At 32.8% G+C, this 18,283-nt stretch overlaps 1 protein-coding gene across 1 annotated transcript in view; it reads right to left on the bottom strand.

Annotated features, from left to right (window-relative positions):
• Nucleotides 1-17,699, bottom strand: part of LOC126973568 (uncharacterized) — a 39,029-nt gene extending 21,330 nt beyond the window's left edge. The window contains exons 1-3 of the mRNA XM_050820898.1: nt 17,675-17,699; nt 4,316-4,330; nt 270-412 (exon numbers count right to left, since the gene is read on the bottom strand). Of these exons, the coding sequence (XP_050676855.1) occupies nt 270-412; nt 4,316-4,330; nt 17,675-17,699 (183 nt within the window). The remainder of the gene's footprint in view (nt 1-269; nt 413-4,315; nt 4,331-17,674) is intronic.
• Nucleotides 17,700-18,283: the final 584 nt, after the last annotated feature.

Below are 18,283 nucleotides of genomic sequence, written 5' to 3'. Positions count from 1 at the left end.
ATGCTCATGACTGGCGCACGCGATAAATAAATAATGCAAAAATTAATATATATTGTTAGAATGTAATATATTACAATAATACTTATTATTGAATAGCCTGAGAGTGGTCGCTCCATTGGTATCAATAAGAAGGTCATTTATGTTTTAGTAACCTATTCCACACAAACGGTTTTTTAACAAATCTTTTAAATTTGGTACTACATTTTTTTTGTAATATTTTCTGGGATACTGTGGTAGAAGCATATACAGATGGTGTAGGTAGGTCATACCTTACAAGCAAGGAGTCTAAGCACCCTTGCATCGGAGGCAGCTGAGGATACACTGAACAGTGAGATATCAGTTGTGACCGACTCATGGGACGGTGACCGGGCAACACCCAGCCCCTTCCAGTTCTCCCCCGGACACAGCTCCACTGAAAATTACAATAGTTTATCACTAAATTAAATCTCTGAAAACTTCAATCCGACAAGTAAGGACCCCGACAAGACAAGAAGGAAGTTTTCTTAATATTCTTATATGGAGCTGAAATATGGACCCTCAAAAAAGCTGACTGGGCAAGCTTTTGTAATGTAGTGCTGGAGGAAAATGCTTCGCATACCCTGGACTGCGCACCGCACAAATGTTTCTATCCTTTATGAAGTGGTGGTCCCCACGGGGACTATCAACAATCAGCGTATGTAGGATCTTTGACTTTTAGGGTCACATCGCAGGGAAAATACAAGGCAAGCGACTGAGAGGTCCTGCCTCTGATGTTGTTCGATACGTTTCAGCGAACACATTAAGCTACACACATTGCTGAAGACCGTAACAATTGCAAAGCGATCGTCCGGAAAATAATTCGTGGAGGTCACAACCCTCACCAATGAGGAAAACGACACAGGGAGCAGGATCACTAAATGGCCCGAAGGGAAAAAGGAAAGTTGGTAGATAATCAGAAACTCATAAACGCTGGGCTGATGGCATTATACATATGGCTGGGAAGGAATGGATGTATAAGGGTCTGGACAGAGAAGATTGGAAACTGCTGGAAGGGGGCCTATACACAAGAAAGAGATTCAGACCTAGAAAGATAATGTAACTTACTAATTATACTAACAAAGTTTATCTATATATTAAATTATGTTACTATAACATAGAGATGTGCCAATTATGACTGACCGACTAGTCAGCCAAGCCGAATAGATATATTTTTAAAAAGTATAATTTAATTTTGGAAACTGATTACCCAAGAAAAGTTTGCATTACATTTCGAAATGTATAGACTGATTATAAAATAAAAATATTAATAAACAAACAAGGTTTTTATTTATTTATTGTAATTCACCCTACATACATTTTCTTGACAAATACATACAAGCCAAGAAGCCGAATAGTCGGCGTTTTTTGCCGAATCGGCGACTAGTGGCCGACTACGATAGTTGCCGGATAGTCGAGCTTTATCGACTAGTCAGCACATCTCTACTATAATATTACATCCATATTGTTCTAACCGTACTGACAGACAAATGTAAATGGTATGGAATTCAATAAAGGCTATATTATTATTACTAGCTTTTACCCGCGACTTTAAACGAGTGAAACAAATACTTTGGGCAGTATTTTATATTTTTTTACATACTCACTTTGAAAATAATACACAACAGCTTATAAGCTACCAACTATGGAACTTACATCCCCACAAAATTTTAAATACGCTAGAACAAATATTTAAACATTTCATCGTGCTATCTTCGATAATGACGAACTTTCATAGAAATTTCCACCCTCTATTTCTACCCCGCCAAGCTCAATTCGCGATAAAAATTCAAAATAAAAATAATTAAAAAAAGCCTATGTCCTTTCCCAAGTCTATCTGTGTACTCAATTTCATCAAAATCGGTTCAAGGCTTTAGGCGTGAAAGCGTAACAAACATACGTACATTAAAAGGCATTTATTTTCTCAAAATTGATTCCTTTAGAATTCTTTTTGATGTCATTTCTAATATACTAGATACTACTACCGCTTTGCAAACAAATGCCGCTCTGAGAGAGAAGAAGCGGCGCAAGAAACTCTCCCGGGATTCCTTTTTTGCGCTCTTTTTAATAAAAATATACAATATTGTACTTTCATTGCTACTGCTATAAAATAATCATAATCTAGTCCCAGGCTGTCCGATCATTTAGATATTCTATATATATTATAGTAAATCCTATTACTCCACTGCTGAGTATCGAAATGATCGGACAGCCTGGGACTAGATTGTGATTATTTTATAGGAATAGAAATGACTGTACAATATTGTATATTTTTATTGAGAAGAGCGCAAAAAAAGAATGTTGGGAGAGTTTCTTGTGCCGCTTCTTCTCTCTCAGAGCGCCATTTGTTTCCGAAGCGGTAGTAGTATCTAATAGTTATTAGAAATGACATCAAAAAGAATTCTAAAGGAATCAATTTTGAGAAAATAAATGCCTTTTATGCCTCTTACAATCATACATTAAGACAAAGGGGAGTAGGCTCAGTTTATGCTGCTTGAAATAATATTTTCATGCAGCACTGTATTTCAAATGTTACAGATATTCTACAGAACAACTGTACTTTGAGTGCTGTTTACTCTCAGTGAGGAAATTGTTTCTGAAACATGTTTTTCTCAAAAAACATATCTCATATATATCAAGACATACCATATCTCATAAATAAAAAACAATGTAGGAGGCAACCCAATGTAACTAGTGCCTCAAACCAAAACAAAGTTTGCTAGCGCACAATACAATAGTCTCTCAGGTCAAATTTACAATAAAGTAAATAAGAAACTACATATCCTCTCAAAACAATATAACAATAGTAAAAAAATCATAGACAAGTGGTTATTATAGTCTCTCGACTATGAGGCAATTGAGATTTTACTCCAACAACTTAAATAATGTAGATAATATTATAATTTAACCAATATTTACATAGATCAGACAGAAATATTCCACATGCACATAACATATACATACACACACACACACTCACCCATAGGTTATACATTTATCATTTAAGTTTATAATAATAAAAAAGTACTAATATGTTCTTTAAGAATTAAAAATTGTAATTGTAAATCTATGTTGCTGTATTATTAAGGTGTTCAAGAATAACTTTCCAAATATTTAAATTGTAAATTTTTATTTATTTCATAACCCTATTAAATTCATTTCAAAACTTTATTATTATTTCACTACCATGTCAATAAAACTTTTGTTAAAAATAACACATTGCTGAAATGGAAGAGCGGAGACATCTGGTGCAGGCATTATTTGCCTAAAAGCTGACTCCTGCCACTAGGTTTACAGCAGTAAACCTATGTTTTTAAGAGAAATAAATTATTATTATATAACACTGATTTTCAGCCATCTCTATCTCCCTACGATGTAAAAATATAGAGAGGGCCAGTTTACCAAATAAATGTAGTTTGTCTGCCAATACAGATGTGTGAATTTTGTATATTATGAGTAAAGTGTAGTAATAGTCTCTAAATCTAATACAGTAAAAGCTTCTTATTCGCACTTCCTTCATTCGCATTTTCACTATTCGCAGATTAAAAAATTGTGACCCAATTCCTATATTGGCTGCTAAAGATTCCTTTATTTGCGGATGTAATCGGGACATAGTATATAGAATTCCTACATAGTTGCATAATTGCGAATGGAATAGGACAAGATGGGTTCGAACAAATAGAATCAAGTGACATTCAGGAGTTACTTGAATCGCAAGATGAAGATTTGACTGAAATCAACTTGGAGGAAATGAACGTATCCCTTATAATCCCATATAAATTAACATTCCGTATTCATTGTTTCTGTATTCGCGGTATATTTACGGAACATATACCCCGGGAATAAAAGAGCTTCTACTGTATTATGAAAACTTATATGATAATCTTTATTCCATATTATTATATTAAGAGTGTTTCATACATATATTAGCTGAATATTACATCTGTCAGGATTTAGGGGATTAATTTACTACCAATTTGTATAAAATCTGTTTAAGGAAATTGGTAGTTATTATATTTAAATATAAATATTCAGGGAGAAAACCATGAAGTAATGTAAGTAATTATGTTATTTTCTAATATATTTTACAGAAACTACCCAGCATATCAGATACAGATTCGCTGTATTTTGAATTAGCAAGAATCTAATATAGAATATTATAATACTATATTCTTACAACATGAACAAAAATGTATTATTTCACAAAAAAAATTGATTCGGTTTTTTTCATTCAAAATATACCGGCTACAGGCCAATGTGTAGTTCACAAAATAAACACTGAAACAATATGTGGACATACCATTTACGTTGGGATCCACGGCGAATTTTTAATAGTTAAGCACTGGTTGAAATACAAATGTTTTGCAAATAGAAAAATATTACGTAAATCAATGTTTTGGGTTCAAAATGCCGAAAATCCTCAATATTTCTACAGAATGCAGGGCGCAGGCTGCAGAAAATAAGATTTACTAAATGTCATTGTCAATTGTCAAATATCAACAAAGTCTAGCTCAGGCATGATTCATTTCACTCAAACTCAAATTCGTTTATATAAAGTACCTACATAAATAGGTACTTAATATAATAAGACTTAAATAGGATTATAAATTCGTTATGGTATGCTTATAGATGGTTGAGGCTGAGACTGCGACCTGACCTGAGACCTAAAAACAACGGGCGAAAGAAATCTCTGCTGGTCTTTTTTTTTAACAAAATTGCATTACAATAAAATTTATTTAACTAGGTAGTCTACCTTTACAACAAAAACATTTTTACAATAATTCTGTCGTCTTATGAAACTTTCCTCTACAGTCATCCAACGAACATCTAGTCTAGACGGGACAATCATCGTTTTCGAGATTGTCGTGAGTGTCAATTACAAATATGACATCTATTTCGAGATCCAAGACGGCGGGTGTGACTTTTTCAAAGCAATATGGATGTCATTTTGGATGTCTTAGAAAGTGTCAATTAAGAATATGACATCTATTTCGAGATCCAAGATGACGGATGTGACTTTTTCTATAAAGGGTATGTTCCCATATGCACTGCACAGTGCGATGACTGTAGTTCATTCCGTTATGGACTGCCAGTATACTACCGCAGTAACTTAGGGAAGTATATGACGTCATAAATCGCCACCGTCATATTCTAATGTGAGCACTGGCGTTTTCGAGGTAAGTTACTCGCAGTACTTTGATCACGTGATCACTCAAAACCACTCGAGTGCCTAACGTCTTATAAACAATACATACAGTTTAATCCCAAATAATTTTAATTTGACAGTACTCAAACAACAGTTTTTTTAATGAACTAGAAAACTTTAATACACTCATTTGAATGCTGCGTCAATAAATTTGGCTGACAGTATACGGGATTGCGTTCCGTTTTAAATAGTAACCAGTCTAATTAACTACAAAAGAACGGCTTCACAGTATACTAAATTGACGTCACACTGTACAGTGGTCGCAGTGCATATGGGAACCTACCCAAAATCAATATGGGTATCATTTTCGAGGCTTACGGGAGCGTCAATTCCGAATGTGACATCTTTTTTGAGATCCAAGATCGCGGATGTGACTTTATCAATAAAAACAATATGGGTATCAAATTTGAGGTTTTCGGGAGTGTCGTTACCGAATATGACATCTATTTTGATATCCAAGTTGGCGGATGTTACTTTTTCAATACAATCAATATGGGTATAATTTTCAAGGTTTTCGGAGTATTAATTCCGAATACCTGACAAAATTATATTTACATCTGCCTTGGCTTCGCACATCTCAAAAAGTTAGTTTTGGAAAAAGTGGACAAAATTCATTATCTTCTCTTCAAATATCTCTTTTTACATTTATAAGCACAATTAAAATCCTACGCACTTCATAATCACCGCTCCCGCCAAAAAAGTAGTATTTCTATAAATTATTGTAAATAAATTAAAGGTGTTAACATAAATTTGTAAAGTAGTTTTTTTAATTTTATCGAAAATAAATCAGTATAAAAATTTATACCCGAAAAACTATTTTAGATTAGGTATACCTATGTATAGATTAATAGAACTTGAAATTAATATTTGCATAAAAATCTGGTAGATGAAGAGATGGTAATGAATTAGTTTTAAGCTTTTTGCGTTAGGTTCCCGTGAGAATATCCATAGCATTAAAACGTTCGTTACAAACGATATACTTAGTTTGAGGCGGTCTAAAAAACGGTCTAGTAAAAAGTTAATAAACATTAACTCATTGGGAACGTCTGCAAAAGATAAAGTATTTTCTTAGTCAATTTCATCAGAAACGGTAGTTTGCATAAACAAACAGTTCAATCCCGTGTTCATTTCTTACAACTCAAGAGGAAGGTGATGACACAATTTTATTTTGATAATTTCTAGCAGCCGCCATTTTGGATTTACAGCATTATCGGCTTCAGCACCCACGAAAACCATAAAAACAACACCCATGTCGAAAAAGTTCATAATTTCTTGCAGCCGCCATCTTGAATTTTCATTTAGACCGCACTCGGTATTGGTTTCAACACCCTCGAAAACCATAACAAAACACATGTAGGAATCTTTTTTGTCCAAATGAAGCTGAGCATACTGCTCAGCTGGCAATTTTAAAAAGATCGCGAAAACAAATTATAACACGTGACCCGTCTTGCCGCGGCACCGATAGTGCAACACCGCGAAAACCGCTTAGGGGCCTCGTTGATGCGCATGTTTGTTGTGTTGCGAGTGTTCCGTTTCGAACCGTAGTAGGTGGTTTCCATACTGTTTCATATTTCTACTGTGCTTTTGTAAAAGTTTGAACCGTTATATCTTATTTTTTGAAAAAAAAAAGGTATGGTAATAGAAATATACCTATACATTTGAATTACAGTTGAATTAACTTAACTTTAAACAGTATTTGTGAATCAGTAATTTTAATTAAAAATGATAGCAATAGTTTTAATTCATTTTCTAAGTGATAGTTAACAAAAAAATATTTGTTTAGTTATTATCAGGTAATTTTAAAACTATTCTACAGAAACCGTGGGTGGAAAATAAGTGGGTGGTCTCCTCCTTGGTGTCTCTATTTCGTGCAATTTGTAACCAAAAAAGTCCGGCTATTCTCCCTACTTTCGATTGAAATCCATGTCCTGCAACTTATATTCAACCATAGCATCCTCGTGGTGATCTGTGACAGATAACCGCTAGATCGTAATTCGAATAAAAACAAAGTTATACTAGTAGACAGCAAACGTTTTCAACGTTAACTTGAAATTGTAAGATTTGTTTTGTTTGAATAATAATATTACCAAATAAAATACGCGCAAAAGAACATGAAAACAAAACTGGTATAATTCTAGTGCAATCAATTATGATGTGATATACATTCATTATTATCAATGAAAATCTATAATATGTTATATATACAAATCACGTCATATAAAAACAAGGCCGAAGTATGTAACATGTCACAAATTACACCGTTATAATCTTCGAAGCAGGCATGAAAAATTTAGAAGCCGAAAAATTTAGAACCCGTTTCAAACAGTGACCCAAGACTAAGGATAACACTGAATAGTGTGCTCTCATTAGAGAGTAGTATCATTTTTGTTTATTAGGTTGATTGTCCTCTTCTATGTTATAGCATGTTATCCGGAAGATAAGTATTCAGATGATATTTTCCAAAGTGGTAACAAAAAATATAAATCATACTTAATTTACGTTGGAAAGCATTCCGGCATTCAAGAAACCAAACAAATAATGATATATTGTGTTCAATGTAATCAATAAATGTGTTTATCATGCTGCAAATTATTAGTTTTCCTAAATGAATAATTAAATTACTCAAATAAAACTTCGGTTATCGATAAGGACATTAGCTGATATTTAATTCTAATTTCCCATCACTAGTCACTCAAACATATACTTAATTTTATTTCGTATTTTCTCATATATCTTCATCCATTTCTCATAACTGCGTGGGAAGCAACCTAAAGATAGAGAAATCGATAGCGTATATGTACTCGCTATCAATACATAGATGATTTACGAACTTGATATCTTATTTATAATATATATATATAGGAGATTATTTCTGTCTTATGACGTATACACACTGCGGCTAAGCACGCTTATGAGTTTTAATAGCTCTCATGTAAGGTTTTGAAAATAACTTTAAAACAGTCTAGCGAAACTCTAAGAAAATAGCGATTCACTCGATTGTAAGAAATATGTACTGATAGATTGACAGATGACGGCTATAATTTTGTAAAAAAACGGAGATAGTTCTAATCCAGTACGTTTTAAGTAAGTATTCGCTTTCAAACTTAGCCGGATTATACTTCTGTCGCCAAACGCAATCCTGTAACTAATTACTACTATTTCATACTTATATCAAATGACTGCACGTTTCATACTAAACTAAATTTCAATATTTGACTTAGGTAGTCCCGCCTCTTATTACGTAGTATTTACATCTTCTTTGTTGAAAATTACATTAGGAAATGAAAGTACTCTTGCGCCACATGGTGGCCAGCCCTCAAAGAAAAACAGAAGAATATACAAATTTAATTTCGCCTATCAACGTAAAACTTTCTGCACTAAAAATATATAACAATATCAATAAAATTGAATTAAAATGTTATTTAAAGAAAAAACAACCTAAACATTTCAAATATGTGTATTTGGCTTAAAGGACTTGTGTCCAAGGCGGTTAGAAAAAAAAATGTGTTGGTGTAGGTATTTAGTAGACCTCTAACCAAACCAAAGAGTATACCTATTAATGTATATATAGGGAACTGCTCTGAACATTAATGGCTAAATAAAAAGAATCTGAAGATATTAAAAATGTAAATCTCATAACACATTGATATCGTGTTTATTTCAACGAGTTCTTGCGATATGGCAACGTTGAGTTTATCAAGGTGTTCTTAATATGGAAGGGATTACATGGCGCTTTAATTATTATTATTACTTTAAAGCAGATTAAAAAAAAATTGTTTGAAATATTTCTTATTTAAAATGCTTTTTAACTTTGAAATTATTCATATATTGGATGCACCTTACTAGCTAATTTGTTTCTTATATTTTAGTCATTGTAAAATACTCTATTTCGATTTGATTTAACATAGTGGCCGTTGAGTCTTGCTCTACTTTTTCCTAAGATATTATGGTAAATTCAGTTATTTAAATTAAATATTTGTAATGACGATTCAAAAGCGCTTAGTTGATGCTTATTTGGATCAAGTTTATTTGATTTTGACTTTGAAATAATAATAATAGTCCGACCTTCACGTAAATTGCCTTCCCATTCAGTTTCATGAGTGCTAGAGCAACATATTATAATACATAAAATATACTGTATTACCTACATATGATCTATGACACAAAATCACAATACGAACCTTTCATGAGTACGGAATTTTGTGGGCCGTATAGTTGAAGAATTATAACATGTTTCTACTGATTTTTGATAGCACATTTTGTTTCCTGATGACCGCGAAAATAGCAATCGCTTAAAATTTCGAGTATTCTGATACTAGGCGAGACAATTTATGTCATCGAAGATAAGGCTTTTATTTCTTAAAGAGGAGCAAACGTACAGGCAAGTACTGTTAAGTGATCACCGCCGCCCACAAACTGCTGCAACACCAGAGGAATCACAGGAGCATTGCCGACCAATAATACAGGTGTACGCGCTTTTTTAGAAAGTTGTTAAACTCATCTTATAAATAAAACACTTTTAAAGGATTAAAACGCGTGTAATTGTAACTGTTCTTTCTTACATTAGATTTTTGCGTAAAAGTTACATTTCTTATTTTAGTTAACCCGACGTTTCAATACTTTTCCAGATCTTGTTTTCAGGGGGACTGCAGATGAAATGTTGAGTGAAAACAGAGTTACACAAAGTAAATTTAAAAGTGTTTTATTTAAATGTGTAACACTCGCGTTAATCAAAGAAAAAAATACTATGTGAAATTCATTTTATATAACGACGTATATAATCCCTGCCTACTGACCTAGAGGTCCAGGGTTCGAATCCGGGTAGGTGCAAACATTTATATGATGAATATGAATGTATGTGTCCAAGTCAATGATGTTTATTTGTATATCGTTGTCTTGCAGCCATACAGGCTATGCCTAGTTTGGAGCAAGATAATTTGGGTAAAAGAATGTCAATATAAAAAAAAATGTACTGGACACACCGCAGAAGGAAGCTTATTCATAAGATAAGTTTGTGGAATGTCGTGCGAAGGTCCTCCACCTCCATAGTGACGTCTCTACGCAAAGCGAAGAAGGCAGTTCACAGAGTACCCAAAGAGTAGATCCCAAAGAATTAGCGCTAAATTTAATTAATAATTTCTAAGCACAACTAAAATATTACAATCATAAAATGAACTTAACAAATGAAATTGTTAGAAATTGCTACAGCTTTATTAGCGGAAATTAATTTCAGTATGCAGTTATTACAAAATGGAAAATCGTCATGTAAGCCTTGACCATAGCAAAGTCAATTCTGTATAAGTATAATGTGAATGTTGCAGTTATAATTTTAAAAATAGGCAGCAAGAAAACTGTCATATGTTTAAAATAAAACTAGCCTGTAAATGACTCAAAATTATAAGCTTTAGATAATTTATACGTTTAGATAAGTGACAGCTATGAATACCTAGAAAAAAATTGCAACGAACAATTAACCTCTATTTTCAACAACAAACAAAGTTACATGTATATCACAAGTGTAAGACGAAGCTGTAATGCCCACCAAAGTAATAAACCTGGCTTGATATTATGCGTTGCCTAACAGCAAGAGGCTCTATATAGACGTATAAATTATCAAAGTTATAAGACCATTGATTTTACATGCAATGCCAATTTATCATTATTTTGATGGGGCAGCTGATGAAGAGCGGCTTGGTTTCGTTCTTTAGTGTAGTGTTAGTCACCGCATATATGACGACTGGCATTCCACAACCACGCGTTTTGTCTCAACACACAGCAACTATGTCAAATCAACTGCTGGTTGCAGTATTTCCAAACCAATTAGAATCAGGGACGTTAGCTTACAGCATATTCCGATATGAAAGAACGGCAACACCAATTTTGAACTCTTGTATTGGGAATGTCTATAGGAAGCTGGCTTTTATTTTCCACCAAGAAAGCCACTTTCCCGTATGCTTATTTACAAACAAAATTAAATCAAACATTTGTAAACAAAAATCATCATTTAGCGAAATGAGGAAGAATCATGTAGAAAGTTATCAATTAAGTTCTGTTGGCCTATTTTTTGGTTTTCTTCATCAGTTCCATCGAACCAAATGATACTTTTTGTATACAAATACTTACTTAATTGTTAAAAATAGCAATTAAATATATAATTTGAAGTGTCCTTAAGTTGCTAATAGACAGATAGTTTCCATAAACACATCTGTTTCTTTTTAATACATAATCGGCCAAATCTGATAGTTAAAATACCCATTCAAATAAGAAAAAATCCGAATCAACGAACGACAGAGGTCTGTATTAGAAAAAATACCACTCGACTTGATAAACTTATTCTGTGATAACTAATGCGCACTGGCCTGATAGGCCAGGGGGCCACACTAATCCTGATTGAAAATCCAAAATTCTGTGCAGCATCGTTATTACATTTGTCACTTTGAGATGATATAAGATATCAAGTCTCATTAGCCAAGTAAATTGACTAGCAATGGCACTATTCAAAACGGTACCACTGTGGTAAAGCCTAGCCGCCAGTTTGTGCGAAGAATCCTCCCACTGGTGAAATTTTGATATTCAAATCAAAGTTATTAAACTGTTACTAAAATCCTTTATTAAATTGTTACATAACAACCCAGCTGTTTTAAGTTGGTACGGAATTCTCGCTTTGACCGCAGCATGAGTAATAACATATATGTATATAAAACTTGTCACGTGTACACACAGATAACAGAAATGCATGTGTGTGTTTGGCTGAATAACGACGTAGAAATTCGTCCACGCAGTTCCGTACAATAATGATTTTTACTAAAGTTTTGATTGCAATTTCATGACGTTATACTAATCTAGTATTTTTTTTATATTAAGATATGAAGGATCGAATAAAGTGACCACTTGTTTTGTGTGATCATGTATCACCTACGCTAAGTTTTTTCACAAAGAGCTCTTATATGTTATATGTAGATTTGAAAGTTCACAACAAACGTTCCTTTAATCATAATTAAAAATCTTTTTTTTTTCAGGAAATATAAGCCAGAGGTATCCACTTATTGCTTCACGGTTTACTAAATAAAACGCACGAATACGACACTACTTTCATAGTTGTGCCTTGTGAATTACTTATTATACGTTTTGGTCTCTATTAAAAAATGCTGAAGTTAAACCTAATGTAATACCAACGGTATATTGAATTAATAAAATACATAATTACTACGAATCATATTGTCCTACCGCTATAATAATATATTAGGTATTATTACGAAGAATCCTATTCCCAATAAGTACATAGGTAAGTACTAGCTTAATGAAGAATGATTAAAAAGCTACCTACATAATAATTTTCTTAAAACGAAACACATTTAAAATAAGCAAACAAAACCACGTGAAAAGTGTAGCAATGTTTTGTTAAATCAAATCTTCAGGAACATTTTAAAATTAAAAACTATTGCATCTGTGTGCGCTTCGCTTGTGTGTGTTACATAATTTAGGAACAGGGTTTTGTGTGAGTTGAGAAAGACTAGTATGGATATTCCATGACAAATACCACTGTATTACTTTTATTTTAGTTTTAATTCCATTACTGTTTGTCTTGAGCCACACTTTTCCAGTTTGGTCTTGCGATTAGGGTAACCATTTAGTAATTGGGAAAGTCATGACAAAAAGACTGCCATTTTGATAAAAGTCTAGAGTTTAGATTTCGTTTCTCGTAAAGACTTTTTTGATAATAATTAATATTTGGGTAGTTTTATTAAATACCGGATAAATTAGAGTATGGGACAAAACCCAGACGAGATTCTCAAAATAGTTAATAATACTTCCAGGTGACTGAAAATTGATGCGGAACGCAAGTGGATCCATATTGAAAACGATACAGAGAAATAATTACTGAAATCGCTTTCAAATGGTGTGTAATGTTAAATGTACTTAATTATTTTTATGTTCGAATTAGCAACAACTTCAAAATGTTTAAATGAATATATTTTTTCACAAAATTTAGTTTATATCTATCAAATTCAAATAAAATTTGAAAAAGAAAATGTTATGAACAATGCGGGACTCGAACCCACGATCTTTCACGTTCCACGCGTGCTTTTCCAACTGAGCTAACCGTTTCAGTGATGTATCGTCATACAATCTTGTATGCTTTGTTCAACTTTCAGGTTGTGGCTTCATCTACAGGATCTACTTTACAGTTGATAGCCTGCTTAGCCCTAGTATTTGCATATTAGGAAATTGACTTGGGATGTCGCTCTCGCTTTTACTACACTACCAAGGCTGGTTCAGTACTTGGTGGAAAAGACAAGATTCCGGTTGTGGGTCGAAATTATGATGAAGCGTCACGCGGTAGACCTTAACTCTTTTGTTGTTCGCGTCCCGATAGAATATATATCGACCTTCCTGGCTGACGTGAAGTTGTGGCCTTAGGGGGTCGTGTTTCGCAAGTATCGCGGACGTCGCCGACCGCCGGAAGTTACCGAACCCGCGCCGCGAAAACTTGACGTAGATTTCAATTATATAAATATGTATGTTAGATTATAGCTAGAAGTCAACCCTAAAGTCGTCAGAAAAGGTAAGAGTCACGCGATAGAAAGGGAGGCAACTTCTAGGTGAATAAAAATGTAGGTAAGTAGCGCTGTGCGATCTGAATTACACCTTATTGTATGATCGCAAGAGTCCCTATTTCTTTAATTAATTTTGCAGAGTGAAACTTCCGTACTAGTATTATAAATATTCTTTGCCAATACTAAAAATTAAAAAAACATGAGAATGTCCATCTTATAATTTCTCGTTTGTACTTGATTATAGCTTGCGTGTTATACGGAATGCAAACTGAGCTTAGGGCTGTTACCAACAAAATGAATCTGAACTCAAAAAAAATTGAAATATTTTGATTTTCTGCGTTTCCTATTTTTTATTTATAACATAGGATGTCATATAAGCCTCTTACATTATCATACGTTACTTCCTGTTCACCGCTGTTTTAATAATAATAATAAATCATTTAATTCAGGCTACAAGGCCTTTGACATAAATACCTTATAATCTGAAATACATATTTATATAACTTAAATCTTCGTCGCATAAAAGCCTCGCTTTACAAATAATTCGTTTATTTACAAACTCCGTGATAATGTTTTTTGTCTCTCTCATTCAAAGTTATTAAGACAGTGATAAAATAAATTTGATCACGGATTACGTATCGGATTTCGAGGTCTTCAGCAATACGGACCTAATACAGTCATCTGGCAAATTGGATATATATATAACTATAAACTAACGCGTTATTGAATACTTTTTAACGGATTGAAACTGTTTTCAGAGATTAAATTATCAACGAAAAAATCCTCTTGTTATTTAATAATGGAACAAAGATTTATAAAAGGTTTATATTTTTTCAAAATTGATTCTTTTCGAATATATTGACGTCTTAGATTAATATGATTTTTTTAATTATAACCACTTCGGAAACAAATGGTGCGGAGCGTTCATTAAATTATTTAAAAATATTAATAATAAAAAATTTAATTTATTAACAGATAAGTAGCGACACCACAAACAGCGTTTATTATTATAAAATATTACCTACTATTTATTATAAAAATAATATATAACCTTAAAGCTATTTTGTATCTTATGAAGGCTATTGGAATTATTATAAGCAATTCCTTATTTCCAGAGGCGTAAAAATCAATAACTAATAAAATAAATATTTAGAGCATAATGTAAAGATTTTTGTGAACGTTTTTTATATTTTCATAAATTTAATGAGAGAACAGTCATAATAATTATTAATTATTTGAGTGACTGTCAAGCTGATGAATAGTACGACCTATAGAGTACGAGTATAGCTCTCTTATAAATTAAAATAATATTTAATAAGCTTGGAATGGGACAACCCTACGGTATCGCTTCTTGCGCGATAAACACACACACACAAAGTGAATTAGGGTCGGTTCTATTTGTGAAACATGGCAACATAGATAAGTCATAATTTAAAAAAAACATCGTCTTTGTGCATGGGTAATTGTAAACGATAACTTAATTGTTTTTAATATATTATGTGGTTGAGGAAGTGACGCAGCTGTTACATTGGTTTAGTATCTGCTGAGGAATGGTTTAAATTATGCACGAATATGGTATTTAAAAAGTAGATTTCTGAGTTATAAAAGCATATTTATTTAATAATAATGTAATTTCCAATATTTATTACATTTACAGAAGTTAACGTGTGTATTATAGATTTGATATTCGAAGATTTGTTCGTGGATGTGATATTAACACACGATCACAAGATGTTGTACTTACTTGGGGCCGCTCAGTCCAAGTATATTAACAAGGAATATAAAACTGTATTACGTCGTGGGTGTCGTATTGGTCTCTAAAGTTAGGAATTTAAGCCGCCCAAGACTATGGCGGAGATCTTTAGAGCGTGCTCAGACTTCGCTCAGACTTTACTTACGTAAAACTCAGCTGAGTGTGATAAAACGCGAACTTGACTTTTGCATTACGCTGTCTTATCTTAAGCTCAGAATAATTTTAGCTGTCAAATGGCCATAAATCAAAATAAAAGAATTTAAGAACGGCGGTTTTCAATAACGTATCTCTAGTTACGGATACATTGCTGTCACCGTTTAATGACAAGAACTATCCATAGTTATGTCCAGTATAGTTATAGTCCAATGCATTATGTCGATAGGTTATTGAAATGTAAGTAAGCGTAAAAGGATAGATTTATCTTACCTCTAGTAAGTTAAACTAGGGATAGATAAGTTATTGAAAATGGCCGTAAGTTTACACTTAGCTAAGTTTTCCGTTAGTAAGGTCTGCGCAATGTAAGTACGTTCTGTAGATTGACATCTACAGACAGGCCTTGGACAGGATTTATTGAGAAAGAGAAAACTCTACGCTTCACATCTTCTGCGAGGCAATAAAAAAAAACGGCAACAATATACAGCATTTACTATGTAATTTGTAATTAAATACTATTAATATCGTTATTGAAGGCCTTGACTTTTTATTTTTATAAAAGTGGCAAATATGCAAGAAGAGTGCGATACTTTCGAATCACAATACAAAATTTCGTATCAATCGAACATGAAGTTAAATAAACACTTGCTTTGCTTTGATATTTGGTAACATATAATAGGATATTGTTGAGTAGGAGGTATTTGAGTGGCAGAGGCAGTTCAGGACAATTAGGTAAAATAATACAAAGTAACACTATATATTTTCGGGTAAAATTAACAACTGTATTTAAAAGCAGTTTATCAAATGCATGTTTAAATATTTTTACTCAAAGTAGAGTTTTAAATCACTACTGTTTGTCGAAATCTACCGGAAAATCACAAAAATATGAAAAGAACTAGATGAAAATTTAAAAAGCTCCTAGTGAGAAAAAAGTCCTATCACAAAAGGGAGTAATTGAATAGAATATTCCAGCATGTTAGATAGATTTCTGTCGCATTAAAAATTTGAAAACTCTATAAACGACCTCTATTTAATACTATTTCTCGAAGGTGTTATTAAAAGGTTATAACTTCCATAATTGTATATAAAATATTGATTGTAACACCATTTATAAGCTTATGTTTGTAGCTATTGACGGAAATGAATAATGCTATGAAATTATAGATTTTCCGCTATAAGATATACTTAATTAACTTGTCTTATTGTAAATTTAGGATTACGCACACAGAGGATTTTAGAACGCATCACCTATTAGATTGTTTCAGTGTGATTACTTACTACATAATATTATATTAAAATTATAAGGATATCGAGTTTTAACCCCATTATTTAAATAATTGTAAGGAAAATATGTTTGTTTGGTGGGTATAAATGTTTGTTAATAGTGTCTAAGCACTCAATGCTACCAGCAGCCAGCCACAAAACATCCGTGAAAACAGCATTCTTATCCATTTAGCTATTATTGGGATTAGCGTCCACAAACAAGTAAACAAAATTCTATATTATTTTGTTTTGCCCTGGAACTTACCTAAGTGGGTACTTACAATATGAAAATATAATAAGTTATTTTGAAAAATATTTAATATACAGACATACGCTTACTATTTTATAAGTAAATGTATAGTTTAACATTACTATACCAGTGTGCAGAAAATTGTGGTAAAATTTCCAAAAACTAAAGACAATTTAGAGTTGCAATGAAATCGCATAATGTTATAATAACATAATTAAATCGCAAGTGTATTCGGACCCTTAATTCGTTTAAAATGGTTCCATTTCGCATCAATACTGACGAAGCATAGAAAAAAATGTTGCCTATATTATCAAGTTTACGTGCGTTAACACAAACATGCTCACGTTGATAAAGCTAGGGCTGGCGCGTCGTTATATAATCATTCATATTTTATAAGTAACATGCTACGACCAACCTCTATAATGCGTCAGTGGCCCAATAGCTAATATATTCGTATAATATCTGTTTGCTCTCACTCGCAGTTCGTGGTTCGCCCGCCATTTTGATTGGTTTTCGAATTCATAATATGTAAAATCAGCATCGGTCTTGTGAATCACCTGGTGTTCCAAGAGATTGTGGGTATCACTTACCATCAGATGACCCGAATATATACTAGTTTGGATTCCTCGCCCATGTAAAAGATCTCACTTCACTGTTATTTTATTATATACTAATATGTATTTAAATATTTGATTTTGACCTTATCTAACATGAGAAATAAGTAATTGCTTATTATAAGTATTATAGGCTTGATACGCCTTGCTCATTACAATGCAGTGACAATTCTGGGCGGCACTACAGTTGCGCCCGTCACCTTGAGACATAATCTAAGCTCCATGAAATACACAAGTAAAAGAATTAGACTTTCTCGAGTGACACATATTGCTTTGTACTATACATAAGAAGAGCAAAAAAAAAAAAAAAACAATTTATTAAAAATTAAAAAGGACACAAATTGCTTATTGAAGTCTTTTTTATAAAAGCTGTCAGCGTTAATAAATTATAGCTGGTTAGTATCATTTTCCTAATTCAATACTTCATCGTTCAACAAGCTGAGACTGCAAGCTATTCAGATAAAGGTGTAG

Source organism: Leptidea sinapis, chromosome 29 (assembly GCF_905404315.1).
Source record: "Leptidea sinapis chromosome 29, ilLepSina1.1, whole genome shotgun sequence".
In the NCBI taxonomy this organism is placed as follows: domain Eukaryota; kingdom Metazoa; phylum Arthropoda; class Insecta; order Lepidoptera; family Pieridae; genus Leptidea; species Leptidea sinapis.
Note: the sequence above shows the minus strand (reverse complement) of the source record. Positions and strands in the feature narration are given on the sequence as shown.